This window comes from Erythrolamprus reginae, chromosome 7 (genome assembly GCF_031021105.1).
Source record: "Erythrolamprus reginae isolate rEryReg1 chromosome 7, rEryReg1.hap1, whole genome shotgun sequence".
Lineage (NCBI taxonomy): Eukaryota > Metazoa > Chordata > Lepidosauria > Squamata > Dipsadidae > Erythrolamprus > Erythrolamprus reginae.
Window position 1 is genome coordinate 42,900,003 of NC_091956.1, and position 16,264 is coordinate 42,916,266.

The 16,264-nt window shown below is 36.8% G+C and overlaps 1 protein-coding gene across 36 annotated transcripts in view; it reads right to left on the reverse strand.

Moving 5' to 3' along the window:
* Positions 1–16,264, reverse strand: part of NEK1 (NIMA related kinase 1) — a 213,091-nt gene that overhangs the window by 191,449 nt on the left and 5,378 nt on the right. For 32 of the 36 annotated variants that reach the window (XR_011559613.1, XR_011559611.1, XR_011559607.1 and 29 more), the window contains exons 2-4: positions 6,303–6,450; positions 6,128–6,224; positions 4,333–4,430 (exon numbers count right to left, since the gene is read on the reverse strand). Coding sequence is in view for 18 of the 36 variants with exons in the window: in XM_070757424.1 (XP_070613525.1) it covers positions 4,333–4,430; positions 6,128–6,224; positions 6,303–6,419 (312 nt within the window). In the remaining 18 variants the exon portion in view is untranslated. The remainder of the gene's footprint in view (positions 1–4,332; positions 4,431–6,127; positions 6,225–6,302; positions 6,451–16,264) is intronic. The other 4 variants (XR_011559610.1, XR_011559606.1, XM_070757422.1 and 1 more) reach the window with 2 other exon arrangements.

The following is a 16,264-nucleotide window of genomic DNA, read 5'->3' on the forward strand; positions in this document are numbered from 1 at the left end:
TTCAAATTGCCCCAATTAATATTGAACTTTTTTTTTTTAAAGAGATTAATAAAATTTTCTCAAAATTCATATGGCAAAATAAAAAACCGAGAATCAAATATAGATATCTCCAAGACACCAAAAGTAGAGGAGGATTAGGGCTTCCTAACCTAAAACAATACTATAGCGCAGCGTGCTTAACATGGATAAAAGAATGGATTAACCTGACAAATAAAAGAATACTGGTACTTGAAGGCCACGATTTACAGATGGGCTGGCATGCTTACTTATGGAAGGATGAAAAACAAAAACAGACTACATTCAATAAACACCTGATAAGAAAATCGCTCATAAAAAGATAGTACGAGATAAAAAAAAAAATTACCATAAAATTCCCAGATGGCTATCCACTATGGAAGCTATAGCCTATCCAAATCTGATAGATCCAACTAAAACTATTAGTTACAAAGATATCTTACACCCAAACGGAGACCTAAAAACTAAACAAGAATTGGAGTCACAAAACTATAAAATTGACTGGTGGACATATACACAAATAAAGTCTAGATACAATAAGGACAAACAAACACCAGGCATAGCAATTTCTACGCAAACCCTGGACAAGATTTTAACAGGATGTGAGGATAAACAGATAACCAAATTATATCAGATTCTATTAGAACAAGACAAAGAAAAAGAGGTGATTAAAAACCCTATGATAGCCTGGGAGAAAAATATACAAAGAGAAATTCATATAGCAGAATGGGAAAAAACATGGAATGTAATAACTAAAATTACTTTATCCTCAGCATATAAAGAAAATTATTATAAACTCCTATACAGATGGTATTTACCGCCGGCAAGATTAGCCAAGATTTACCCAGCATTACAAAACATATGCTGGAATTGTAAAAAAGAAAAAGGCACTTTTTTCCATATGTGGTGGTCCTGTTCTAAAATTCAAAAAATCTGGGAAACCATTCACAATTGGCTCAAGGAAATTACAAAGGAAGAAATAGAATATTCACCCGAGGGCATGCTTCTTGGAATTTGGAAAAGATCATACTCTAAGCAAACACTTTTCTTATTGACACATATAAACACAGCTACTAGAATTGCGATAGCGCAAACATGGAGAAATGAACAGACTCCTAATACAAACTTAATAATAGACAAGATATACTCATGTGCAGAAATGGACGAGATGACAAACTTACTTAAGGGAAATAGAATTAATGAATTTAAAAATATGTGGTGTAATTGGCACGAATGGATTCAGAAGAAATTTCTTGTATAATATGATACAAAATTGCAGTACAAATCGTAAATAACAAATACCTTTTGTATGGTTTTATTCTGTACTTTATTGCATACTATTACTTATAAGACCTAACATAATTAAGAACGATTGTAACAGGTAAAAAAGTTGGACAAGATCTGTAAACTGAACAAACAAAATGTGATATATGTACTTATGGAAACAATAAAAAGAAATTTAAAAAAAGAAAAAAAGAAAAATTGAGAACCACTGGTTTAGAATGTCTCATACTAACTAATATAGTCCTAAAGTACAATATCACATGATTATGATGCTTAGTAACAGCAATTCCAGTACTTCTGGTTGCCACTGTTAAGCAAATTTCATGCTGTATGACATCACACGATCTCCTGCTGCTTTTACTTTGCTTGTCTGAAGATGGCCGTGAAGGTTGCAAATGATGATCATGTGACAGTGGCGATGCTGAGACAGTCAGAATTACTTTGAGAACCAGTCATAAATACCATTGATTCAAAACTATTGTAAGTTTAAATGGTTGTTCAACAGAGCCTTGTGCTGCCACCAAAATCAGTTCTCTGAACCATTGGCAGCTGCCACTGCTACCAGTAAAACGGGGCCAAGTTGAACCATTAGCATTTCACCCCGCCATATCAGCCACATGACCATGGAAAATGTTTTCAGACAATGCTGGTTCCCTTAGCCAAGAAATGGAAAAAGGCACTGTGCCTTAGCCTTGTATACAACTGACAGGGAAACTTTAACCTTTTTAATTATTCTTACACGATAGTGTTTATGCTTTCTTTCCTATTGTGCTTCTCCAAAAATAAGACATGTCCCCATAATAAGCCCAATCAGGCTTTTTAGCGCATCAGCTGAAATAACTACTTAAAAGCATGCGCAGCCGATCCCTGCCATTTCCACTTGTGCATACCGCATGCACCCTACACGCCCTTACCATACCTACCGGCCATGCAAAAAGAGAGGGAAGTGAGCAACGTCCCTTATACCCCACTCCAGTGACACATGTCATGACCGACTCCTTGCTGTGGATTGCAAGGCACTCATTTTGCCACAGCAACACATCCCACTCCGATATGGTAGGATGAACAACTCGCTTCTCTCCTGCCCCACCTGCCACTCCTCTTGATAAAGAGATGACACAGAAAGGAAGCAGCCAAGCTGCTGTTGCCATTGTGGCCCAATGGCAATGGCCCACCCCATCCCAAAACTGACCTGCTACCTCCAAATTGCGCCCTAATGCGAGACATGCATCTTACCAGAGTCTGCCAGTATCATGGTGTCTCTCAGCTGGTCTGTGCAGGGAGACATCTTGCACAATACAGAAAACGTTTGGAGACTTCAACGTCCAGCATACAGCTGTGCAAGCCGTTATGGGTGTACACCCATATACACCCATATTAGTCCAACACTCCACGAGAATGCAATAGCTGCTGATTGGTCTCTGAATGCAATTTAAGGCATTGGTCATTACCTATAAAACCCTACATGGCTTAGAACCAAATTATTTACGAGACCGTCTTCTATCTCATATGTCCCAGCAACCAGTTAGATTGCACAAAGTTGGCCTTCTCCGGGTCCTGTTGGCCAAGCAATGCTGGCTTGCAGAACCATGGGGAAGAGCCTTCTCTGTTGCGACTCCGATCCCTTGAAACCAACTCCCCCAAGAGATTCATACCACCCCCATTCTCCTTGTCTTCCGAAAGGCTCTGAAACAACCTGTGGCTGTTGAGTGATAGTCTTATACTCCAGCCAGTAGTATGAGTGATGATTGTATGCTGTTTATACTGGAATTTAAATTTTCCATTTGTTTTTATTCTATGTATTGGGGTATCTTAATTTTGTAATCACTTTACTGTTGTAAATCACCCTAGGTCCGCTAGGAGAAGGGTGGACTATAAATTTGAATAAATAAATAAATAAATAACTGAATTTCTCGCTGTGAGAAATTGTTAAAGGCTCACACTCGCAAGAAATTTTTCTGTACTGTGCAAGGTGTTTTCCTGCAGACTGGCTGAAAGATGCCAAGAAGTTGCTAGACTCTGGTAAGATGTAAGTCTTGTGGCCCGACCCACCTCCTGCACTTATTTTCAGGGAAACATGGTATGTTGTGACTTTTCATATTTCTCCATTTTTAATGAAATCATTAAAAATATGGTTATTGACAATAATAAAGATTAATATTTTGCATATTCATTAATCAATCTGTTCTCTTTTCTAAGCAAGCAAAGCACACCTAGATCTTTTGTATTTAACCCAATTTTTTCAAGACTTCTCAAAGCTACCTTTAGAAGCTAGCTTGCATTTGGGAACACATGGTATCATCTTTTTTGAAGGAGTGTGCTTATCTTCAGCTTCTGATAAGGTGATAATAACTAACTCAAGCAAACATAGCTATATCTAACAATCTTAGACAAATATAATCCACCTTTCCATTTCTTGGAAAGATGCTGGAGAGAGCAATTGGGATTTAATTCCAGAGGATTCTTGAAGATTATTTAGACCTTTTCCAGTCAGGTTTCAGGAAATGGCATTAATTGTGCTTGTTGATTATCTATGGCAAAGTGGGGATAGGAAGGATGTGACCATCCTCATATTCCTTGATCACTCACAGCTTTTGACACAATTTATTTTAATATCCTTTTAGGCCAGCAAGATGCACCTTTTTATGTGTTTGTCTCATTTCTGTATGGCTGGTTTCATATATAGGGTTCTTCCAATTTAGCCCAGCAGGGTGGATGTACTTCCAATAAAAGAATATCAACGTCAGAATCAGGAAACACAAGCTGTCTGGAATGATCTTACTGCAGAGATTTGTGTGGCTTCCATCATTATGTCATTCAGGAAATCAGTGAAGATCAATTTATTCTCCAAAAGTTTTGGAATAGGATGATTGCAGAGCTTTTTTCTTTTTTAAATTTTTGTCTGAACTATTTTGTTGTTGTTTTGCTCTTCTGAGTGATTTTATTTGTTCAGTTTTTTTAGCTGTTAGTCACACAGAGTCATTTAGAAGATGGACAGCGTATACAATAAATAAATATCCCAATTTCTATTACCTGGTCTTCTGAAAAAAAGACTCCTTTTTGTGCATTAATTTTTTTAAACAGATCTCCTCCTTCACAATAATCCATTACTATATAAAGGCAGCCAGCTTCTGTAACAAATAAAATAGTTGGTGCTTATTTATATTATATACTATTAATAAAGTAATTTCTCAGTTTCTCATTTCTAATAATTACATATTTTCAAGGTAATGAAACAGATATGGTTACTTTATAATTATAACTCAATAACATTCTTTTAGAAACACTACTGATAAGCATTATAGGTGGTCCTTGAGTTACGAAAGGAATGGAGCCTGCCCATTTAATTTGTATCCTGAGTGATCTTGAATGACATCACTCCCTGCTTTCACCCACACATTCGCTAATGGTTTATTAAGTGCACATGCGGTATCTCAGGTGGGGAAGACCATCGGGGAGGGCCAGTGATGGAACAAGCCTCCAAGGTCTCCCCAACCCACTCTACCTCATGCTTCCCACTGCCTGCCATGCTAGACTCACCTTGCAAAGATCTGTCTCTTCTCTGCCGCAGTTTTTCACTTTGAGAGAAGAGTCAATGGAAGCTCCTGGGTGTAAAAAATGTTTGTGGTGCCTGTTTTCTACTCCTTCCCCCTCCCCAAACTCCTTCCTGCCACCACCGGGACACTTCTCCCCCAGACAAGACTGGACACTTCATCTGCATACAATGGGGCCTTTGAAAATGGAGGGATTTGCTCGGTTTTGAAATGCTCCATAGAGCAGTGATGGTGAACCTATGCACAGGTGCCACAGGTGGCACACAGAGCCATATCTGCCAGCACGCAAGTCGTTGCCTTAGCTCAGCTCCAGCAAGCATGTGCGCACAAACCAGCTGATTTTTGGCTCGCAGGGAGCCTCTGGGGGCGGATTTTTTGGCTTCTGCAGGGCCTCCGGGAGAATGGGGGAGGGCGATTTTGCCCTCCCCAGGCTCCAGGGAAGCCACTAGATCCTGAGGAGGGTGAAAAATGAGCTCCCGGGCCCATCAGAAGTTGAGTTTCTGGCCTACAGACGACCTCCAGGGGAGTAGGGGAGGCAATTTTCACTCTCCCCAGGCATTGTATTGTGGGTGTGGGTACTCACGCAGGTGCAATAGTGTGTGCACATGTGCTTTCGGCACCCGAGGGAAAAAAGGTTCGCCATCACTGTCACAGAGTCTATGAGGCCTTTGAAAATGAAGGGATTCACACTCTTTTGAAGCACCCTATAGAAGCCTATGAGCCTTTGAAAACAGAGCAAATCCCTCTATTTTGAAACACTCAAAAGGCAGCTATGATATCTTTGAAAATGGAGGGCAGGTTGGGAGAGGGAATTGTGGGAAGCAGGAGCAAGGAAAATAGGGGAAAAGTGCAGACCTGCAACTGTTCATTAAGGGTGAACAACATGTGGTGCTGGAACATTCGTAATTAAAGTCCTTTGGGATTGAACGGCATAGAAGTCTAATAAATAAATAAATAAATAAGCAAGCAAACAAATAAATAAATAAATAAAATTTTGGGACTTGTATGTAAACACCAGGGGGCGCTTATCTCAAAACTTCAAACAGGCACTAAATGAACACAGTTAACTGTACTTATTCCTAGTCAGGAATTAGCTGTAGTTATTCCTCATCAGTAGACTTGGAATTACAACTTAGACAAAAAATCCAGCTAGGAAATCTGGGTAGTAAAAATACTATTTAAGCAAATTCTGACAATTTCATATCTTTAATGGAGTGTGTGTTTTAAGACTTCTGCGCCTGACTTCAAAGTATCAGTTTATCATTACAACTTACCTTCAAATGATTCTCTATACAAAACAATATTTGGATGTTTCATATTTGCCAAAACAGCAACTTCTCTTCTTGATTCTTCTCTTTCTTTATTTGACATCTTAAAAAAATAAACACTATTTTTAAATTTTTATATGTAAATAGAATAATGAAAAGAAACATAATTTGAGAGACGTACCTTGGATATATTAATTTCCTTAATAACATACTGTTTACCATTTTCCTTTGCTTTAACCAGAATTGCTTTTCCAAAAGATCCTTCACCAATCTTTTGCGCCTTAATATATTTGTCCATGGTAACTTTTTAAGGCATCCTTATTCATAAGCTACGGAGAAAATCAGTTTATTCTTTTAACATTTGTTAGATCAAAATTACATTCTAAATTAGTCTCTGAATCACTTAGCTTAATACTATCAAGATTTAAATATACTACAACCTGAATCTATTTTTTTGTTTCAGTTAAGCTATACTTACCTTGTGTTAGTTTGTTTTGTTTTATAGTTATTTGTCAAAGACTGTGAAATGGAGGAATAGTTGGCTTAATAATTTACAAAATATACAAACACTAGTAACAATTAGAGAATCCACATTATCTTCAAATAGCACTAAAAATAATTAATTTTGATTTACAGCAAATTGCCAATAAAAAAGGAGGGATTCTGCATTATAAAACTCAAAATTTTCTGTTTTGGAAAAACAGAATGCCTCCACAAACCTCTTGGTAAGATCTGTAAGTATCCAAACTTTGAAGTTCAACTGCCATAAGTGTAAGAAGACAAATAATACAGTAATGAAAAAGTTTAGAGTAGTGCAAAGCATTCAAATCGAGCTTCACAGAGTATATTGGTATAAACAAAGACCCTCCTCAAATTAAAGTTCCTATGTCTTCAGGAATCAGAACCAGTTTGGTGTAATCCAACTCCAAACGTTAAGGCACCAGGCTAGAAACTGTCTTTCTAGAAAAAGTGACTTTTCTAGGCAATTGCTAAGGTCAATGTAGCTATTTGAAGATTTACCACAGTTTGCATATCTGTGTATACATTCATTTTCACTTCACTGCAATGGCATTTTCCGTGCATGCATACAAGAGAGAGCATATTGACCCTTGCAAAAGATACACTAGCATAATGCTTCAAAGAGAATGCTTCACAGAGGATGCTTCACCTGCGCTAAAACACTTTATGAAGTATATCCTGATAGCTTTTACAATTTTCAAGTATTTTTTTTAAAAAAGGAAATTCAGTGTAACCATTTTGCTTTTAAATCCAGAATCAAGGTTACTTAATTCTTAAAACCCACCTCTGCCATCAGGCATGGGGGAGCTGAGACATCTCCCCTTGCCTATGTAGTTTTATGTATGGTATGATTGTCTGTATGCTTTTTTTTTTTTTTTTTTGCAAATCTTTTTATTGTTTTATAGATACATATATCACAATTTGTTTATACAGTTTACAGGTCTTATCCAACTTTTTTACCGGTTACAGTTGTTATATGGATAATATTAACTTAATACTATGCAATGCAAAACAGGGTAAAAACATTCAAATGGTATTTTCATTTTTTTTTAAGGTTTGTACTGCTATTTTGTATAAGGTTATACAAATCTTTTCCTTTGAATCCACTCGTGCCAATTGTTCCACATGCTTTTAGTTTCGTTGATTCTGTTTCCCTTAAGTAGGTTTGTCAATTTATCCATTTCTGCACATGTATATATTTTTTCTATTATTAAATTTATATTGGGGGTCTGTTTGTTCTTCCATGTTTGCGCAATTGCAATTCTTGTAGCTGTATTTATGTGAGTCACTAAAAAAAGGGTTTGTTTCGAGTAAGATTTTTTCCAAATTCTGAGGAGCATCCCCTCCGGTGAGTACTCTATTTCCTCCTTCGTGATTTCCTTTAACCATTTGTAAATTGTTTCCAAAATTTTTTGGATTTTAGGGCAGGACCACCACATATGGAAGAAAGTTCCTTTTTCTTTATTGCATTTCCAACATAGATTTTGTAGTGCTGGGTAAATTTTGGCAAGTCTTGCCGGTGGTACATACCACCTGTAAAATAGTTTGTAATAGTTTTCTTTGTAGGCTGATGATAGGGTGATTTTGGTTATTGTATTCCATGTTTTCTCCCATTCTGCTATATGGATTTTTCTTTGTAGGTTTTTCTCCCAGGCTACCATTGGATTTTTAATCATCTCTTTTTCTTTCTCGTGTTCTAGTAAAATCTGGTATAGTTTGGTTATCTGTTTTTCAGCGTTTCCTGTTAAGATCTTGTCTAGAGTTTGGGTGGAATTTGCTATACCTGGTATTTGTTTATCCTTATTATATCTTGATTTTATTTGTATATATGTCCACTCGTCCATCCTATAATTTTGTATTTCCAATTCTTGTTTAGTTTTAAGTTCTCCATTTGGATGTAAAATATCTTTATATTTTATGGTCTTGGTAGGGTCTATTAAATTCGGATATACTATGGCTTCCATGGTAGATAGCCATCTAGGAATTTTGTTGTAAAATTTTCTTTTAATCTCATACCAGGTTTTAAGGAGAGATTTTCTTATAATGTGTTTGTTAAAGACAGTTTGTTTTTGTTTATCGTCTTTCCATAAATAGGCATGCCACCCCAACTGTAGATCGTGGCCCTCAAGTACCAGTATTCTTTTATTAGTAAGATTAATCCACTCTTTTAGCCATGTTAGGCACGCTGCAGTGTAATACTGTTTCAGATCGGGGAGTCCTAATCCTCCTCTGTTTTTGGTGTCTTGGAGGTATCTGAATTGAATTCTGGGTTTTTTATTTTGCCAAATAAATTTTGAAAAAGTTTTATTAATCTCTTTAAAAAAAATTTGTTCGATATTAATAGGGGCAGTTTGGAAAAGGTAGAGGAATTTGGGTAAGATGTCCATTTTAATCACCGCGATTCTACCTAACATGGATAGTTGCAAATCTTTCCATTTTTCTAAGTTTTTATTAGTTTCTTGTATGAGTTTGTTATAGTTATCTTTTTTAAGAGATGAAGTTTTATTTGATAGTATTAGTCCTAAGTATTTAATTTTTTTTGTGGTTTGTAGATTTGTAATTTCTTCCAATTTTTTAATTTGTTTTATAGTCATATTCTTTGTCATAAGCATCGTTTTTTGCTTATTAATTTTTAGTCCTGAGAGTTCCCCACAAATTTCTATTTCTCTGATTAATTCTGGGCCAGATCTTATAGGATCTTCTAGGAAAAGTACAATATCGTCTGCGTATGCCTGTAATTTGTATTCTTCGTCTTTTATCTTAATTCCTTTTATTTCATTATTTAGTCGAATTTTGTTTAGTAGTATTTCCTGGGTTAATATGTATAACAAAGGGGACATTGGGCATCCCTGTCTTACCCCTTTTTCTATTGAAATTAGTTCCGTCATGTCATTGTTGATTATTGCTCTGGCTGATTGTGTTGTATAAGTATTTTTAATGATATTTTCGAATTTGGTTCCCAGTTTCAATTCTTTAATTACAGCTATTAAGTATTGCCAGTTGACGCTATCGAAAGCTTTTTGTGCGTCCAGGAATGCCAGGGCTACTTGTTCTCCTGGATGGACTTCACAGTATTCTATGATATCTAGGACTGTCCTCGTACAATTTGAGATTTGTCTGTTAGGTAGGAATCCATTTTGGTCCGGGCTGATTATTTTATTTAATATATTTTTTAATCTTTCTGAGAGAATTGCCATAAAAATCTTGTAATCCGCATTTAGTAAGGATATTGGTCTGTAATTTCTTATTTTTTGTTTGTCCAGGCCTTCTTTAGGTATCATTGTGATATATGATTCCCTCCAAGTATTCGGGATTTTAGCTTGTTCCAGGATTTCGTTGTAAATTTCTAGTAGTATAGGTTCAAATAATTCTTTATTATATTTATAAAATTCTCCTGGAAGTCCGTCTGGTCCTGGCGTTTTATTGTTTTTTTGTTTTTTTAAGGCCAATTGAATTTCCTGTAGAGTTATTTTCATGTTTAAAAGTTGTTTATCTGGCTCTTCTATCTTTAGTATATTATTCTCATTTATATATTTGGCAATTTTAGTGCTTTCTACTGATTCCTCTTTATATAAATTTTGGTAGTAATCTTTCACTATTTCTTTTTTCTGCTGTTCATCGTATTGTAATATTCCGTTTTTATCTTCTAAGTGATAGATTAGTTTATCGCTTCTCGCTTTTTAAATTTTTTGCGAGAGCCATCTACCCGGTTTGTTGGCCGATTCAAAGTGTTTTTGTTTTAAATATTTTATATCTTTGGCAAGTTCTTGTTGTTCTAAAGTATTTATTTTATATTTGGATTCTCTTAGTAGGTTTATTGTTTGATTATTTGTGGGGTCTTGTTGGAGGATTTTTTCCAAATTTACTATTCTATTTGTGTGGTAGTTGTGTTCTGCTCTTTCTTCCTTTGATTTTTTGGCTGCATATGATATTGTTATTCCTCTCGTGTATGCCTTTAGTGTGTCCCACAGTATTTGTGTTGTAGTGGGTTGTTTCCTATTTTCTTCTAAAAATAATTTTATTTCTCTGTTAATCATCTTTATATATTTCTCATCGTGTAGTAAATTTGTGTTCAATGACCATCTCTTATAACCTTTTTTTGTTCCTTGCCAAGTTATAGTAATCGGATTATGATCTGCCCAGGTGTTAGGTTCTATTTCCAGGGATTTTATTGATTTATGTAATCTTTTGCTTAGCCAAACCATATCTATTCTTGATAATGAGTGGTGTGGTCCAGAGTGGAAAGTAAATTGTTTGTCTTTTGGATGTCTCACTCTCCACATATCTGTTAAATCTAATTCTTCAGTCATTTTATTAAACGTGTTTGGTAATGTGGGTCTTTTCAATTTACTTTTTTCCCCTGCTTTGTGGTCCATTTTTGGGTCTACAATTCCGTTGTAATCTCCTACCATACAAATGTTTATATAATTAGTTTCAAGCAAAATTTGATGTATATTTTTATAAAATTGTTTTAACTCTTGATTCGGGGCATATATGTTCACCAGTAGTATTTTTTCCCCTATTATTTCAATTTCTGTCATTGTATATCTTCCTTTGGGATCCGTTTTAATTTCTTTTGGTTTTAGTTCTTTCTTCACATATGTGGCCACTCCCCTTTTTTTTTCATTTTCGTCTAATGAAGCATGTAATTCCCCTAATTTTGTATATTCTAAGAATTTCTTATGTGCTGATTTAATATGTACCTCTTGCAAGCATATTATTTGTAGTTTCTGGTTTAGGAGTTTGGAAAAAACCTTTTTTCTCTTACAATTGTTATTAAGGCCATTTATATTTATTGAAATCAATTTAATATCTGAAAGCATTTAGTTAAGTATTCCTCCTAGGGAGGAAAAAAGTTGAAGCAAGAAAGCTAGTTTTGTTTATTTGCTGCCGCTGCCGTTTGTGATCTAGTCTTAGCCCCTTCTTCCTTCTCCTTTCTTCTCTCTGTTTCCTCTGGTCCTTGCTTTCTGTCTATTTGTCCCTCTGTGTCTATATCTTCTTCCTTGCTTGATTCTAGTCTATCTCCACTTTCTAATTCGGAGTCTAGGGCAGTTATTCGTTCGTATATCTCTTGTGCTTTTTCCGCATTGTCGACTTTCACTCTCCTTCCTTCTATTTTTACCATCATCCCCTCTGGTGTTATCCATCTAAATGTTATTTCCTTTTTGTTCAGGAGGGAGGCTAAGTTTCTATATTCCCTTCTTCGTTCTCTAATCTTTCTAGGGATTTGTTTCAAAATATTTAGTTCTCTGCCTTTATATGTCATTTTCCCTTCTCTAGAGGCTGCATGTACCCTGTCTCTTGTGATCTTTCTAGCGAATCTTAAATGTATTTCCCTGGGTAATCGATGTCTTCTCGCAAAATTAGTATTGATTCTGTAAATTTTGTCTCTAATTCATTTATGACTTCCTCTCTGTTAGTCTGTAATATCCCTGAGATTATTGTTGTCATAATCTCCCCAAGGTTTTCATTTTCTGCCTCTACCACATTTTGAAATCTTAGAAAGTAAGATGATCTCTCTAATTCCAATTGGATCAAGGAGTTTTCGAGCTCTCTGTGGGATTCTATGAGTTTTTGATCAACCTGTTCCATTTTTTTTTATTTTGTTCTGTCCTTTTTTCTACTGTTATTATTTTTTCCTCATTTTTTTGTGTTTCTGCTTGTGCGGATTCCAATCGATTTTCTAGTCTCAGTATATCCGTTTTTAATTCTACATGATTATTTGTAATCAGTTCCTGCAGTTTCAACATGGTCTCCTGCATTACTGTTAAAGTTTTGTTCATGTTTTGCATCAATAATGTACTCTCTTTTTCCTTCTCTACATTTAACATCTCATCTATTTGCCTTTGAGAGGCAGGGGAAGCTGTATTTGTTGTGGTGGTGGTTTTTTTTACCACCTTTAGGTTGATAACTAGCCATCTCTTTTATGATCTGATTTTGTTTTTCCAATATAGTAAATATTCTATTCCAGATCACCATAGGAGATGAGAGAAAAGTGTTTAAGCAGATTAATAACTCTTGCTGTATTTCATTCACTAATTAAATTTTAACAATCAACTTTCTAGTTTGTAATTAATTAAATGGTTCTAAATTCCTTTGCAAATAGCAATGTAAATAACAATGTAAATATAAACTTATAAACTTATAAACTTATAAACTTATTTTCTATACAGTTCAGTTCTAATTCTTATCAATATTCTATAGTTTTCTATCTTATTGCAATCCAAAGTAATAAAGAAATAAAGAAGAACAATTAAGATACTCTTAAAAATATTAGGCAAATAATATGCTTTCAATTTCCAATTCCTATCTATCTATTTATTATGTTAAGAGGAGGATTATAATGAGAAAGAAATATTAACACAATACAGTGGTACCTCGAGATACGAGTTTAATTCGTTCCGGACCTGGGCTCTTAAGTCGAGCAGCTCTTATCTCGAACGACTTTTCCCCATAGGAATTAATGTAAATAATTTTAATTGGTTCCAGCCCTCAAAAAACTCACAAAGTTAGTCTAAATTATGCAGAAAGACATGTTTTTAATGAAGAAATGTACATGTACATATAAATGAATAATGAAGTTTCTTTCACTTAACTTGTAAACTTTCTTAAACTTTTAAATTTACATATGTTCAACTTCTCTGCCACCCAATCCTGTAGGACAGAGGTCCCCAACCCTTTTTGCACCAGGGACCGGCTTTAAGCGATCAAGAGAGGAATGGGTGAATGAATGGACGGAGGGTGGGAAGGAAGGAAGGAAAGAGGGAAGGGACAGGAACAGAGGAAGGAAGCAAGGAAACTTATGAAAGGGGAGAGTAAGAGAGGAATGAGTGAAGGGAGGGAGGGAGGGAAGAAGGTGGGAAGGAGAAAGAAAAGAAGAAATAGAGGAAGGGAAGGTAAAAGAGAGAAAGAAAAAGAGCAAGAAAGAAAGAAAGAAAGAAAGAAAGAAAGAAAGAAAGAAAGAAAGAAAGGGGGAAGGGACAGGAACAGAGGAAGGAAGCAAGGAAACTTATAGAAAGGGGAGAGTAAGAGAGGAATGAGTGAAGGGAGGGAGGGAGGGAAGAAGGTGGGAAGGAGAAAGAAAAGAAGAAATAGAGGAAGGGAAGGTAAAAGAGAGAAAGAAAAAGAGCAAGAAAGAAAGCTGCAAGCACCCCCCCGAGCCCCCCAGGCCGGCTGCAACCTTTTAAAACACGCGCGCCGCTTCGCAGCTGTCTCCTGAAGCCGAACGCGGAAGTTAGCGTTTGGCTTCAGGAGACAGCTCCTTGGCGCTTGTATCTCGAATTTGGGCTTGTAAGTAGAACAAAAATATCTCTCCCCTCCCAGCTCTTATCTCGAGTTGCTCTTAAGTAGAGCAGCTCTTATGTCGGGGTTCCACTGTACTATAAATAGTTCTAATGCTTATTCTTATCTATATTATATATATATAAATACCCTTATGTATAGTAGTTATGAGTAATTATAAGAGTAGAAATCATAAGAAAATTATAAGCAAACGTGTGAAGTATAAGAGGTATTGTGTCTTCTCTCCCCTCTTTGATTGTTGATTGTAGTTCGTGCTGTTAAAGAGTCCTTATTCCAAGGACTTTCGAAAGCTTTAAGTGTTCTGAAGTGCGGCTCTGAGATGCAGTTCTTCTTTTTTTTTTGAAAGAGTTAACGAGTTAATTATAGGGTTGATTGTATTTTGAGTTCGCTGAGTGTGACTTTCCTCCTTTTCAGGGGCAGAGAAAGTACAAGGTCTTGCTGGTTTGTGCTGACTTGTCTGTTTCGGCTCTCCTCCGACTCCTCGGTTCCTATGCTGTTTTGCACCCCGTCTCTGGGGCTGTCCTCAGCGCCGGCTTCCTATTCTTAAAGTTGTGGATTGTGGAACAAATCTCCCTTCTGTTCTCGGCGTTCTCCTCGTCCTCTTGTCAAATCACTCGGCTCCCTCGGCTTTCAGGTTTTTTATATTCAAAGAACCACTTTTGCTACTTTCTCCTTCTTCCAGACACCCCAATTCCAAACACCGCAATTCTCAATAAATAGGAAAAAGAGAGAGGGGGATAGATGAATATTTCCTCTGCTCTCTCAATCTGTTATATCGGATCTTTGAGTTCAATTCCTGATTCCGCGCACACCAGCAAAGGAAAAATCAATATCTATGTGCTTCAGTATTATATTATCAATGGTTCCAAAAATCCAAATTAAACACTGTCCTGGGAAAAAGTTTTTAAAGTCCCTTCGGAGATCGGTATTTTCAAATTAACCAGCACCCGATCAAAAAGGGTTGCTGGATTTTTCCACCTCACCGTCGCCGCTTTTGTAGATTCCTACGGTAATTTTTTTTTTTTTTTAGATCTCCTTACAGGCAGTCTATTTCAGCAATATAATAGAATTTCTATCTTTAACTTCTAATAAAAAGTTCTAGAATAAGTTCTTCAATATGCAGTACATAGTATGATCTTAAAAAAAAGAATTGTGGAAAGATCTGTATTTCTCACTTGCTTCCCTCTGCGGTGGCTCCTTGGAGTTTCGGACCCGCCATACTTTGACAGCAAAGACGGGTGCCTCCAGCCTCTGATAGAAAGGGTGTCCTTCGCACCGATTGCAAAACGCCTTTTAACAATCGATACCCAGATAGTCCCTCATCTTCCACGTCGCCCTCCAAGCGAACTGTGCCCCGAAAGGTCTCGGAGATCGGAGGAAAAAAGCAAGCCCAGGGAGGAGATCCTCCTTGCAGCTGCTTCACTCCACGTTGCCAACCCGGAACGTCTGTATGCTTTTTATATAATGGTTTTTTTTAGTTTTTTAATGTAAATTGTTATTTTGGAATTCAATATTACATTTGTTATGGTATATTGTTTTATCACTGCTGTGAGCCGCCCCGAGTCAACAGAGGGGCGGTATATAAACAAACAAACAAATACTTTGTGTTGCCACAAGCCACCTAAAATAGAGACTTTAGAAACTGAATATGTAACAACATTTTCTTTTGTGTTATCAGTTAATTTTTAGATTAGATTAGATTAGATTAGATTTATTCGATTTGTATGCCGCCCCTCTCCGGAGACTCGGAGCAGCTCACAACACAAAATATGGTACAAATCCAACAATAAAAAGCAATTTAAAACCCTGAGGATAAAAAACAATCATACCTCTCAGACAAACCTTGCGTAAAACGGGAAACGGCCTGGGAGAGTCAATTTCCCCATGCCTGACGGCAGAGGTGGGTTTTGAGGAGTTTGCGAAAGGCAAGGAGAGTGGGGGCAATCCTAATCTCCAGGGGGAGTTGATTCCAGAGGGTTGGGACCGCCACAGAGAAGGCTCTTCCCCTGGGTCCCGCCAGACGATATTGTTTCGTCGACGGGACCCAGAGAAGGCCAACTCTGTAGGACTTAACCAGGCGGTCCCGGAGATATTCTGGTCCGATGCCATGAAGGGCTTTATAGGTCATAACCAACACTTTGAATTGTGACCAAAAACTGATTAGCAACCAATGCAGACTGCGGAGTGTTGGTGTGACATGGGCATACCTGGGGAAGCCCATGATAGCTCTCGCAGCTGCCTTCTGCACGATCTGAAGTTTCTGAACACTCTTCAAAGGTAGCCCCATGCAGAGAGCATTACAGTAGTCGAACCTCGAGGTGA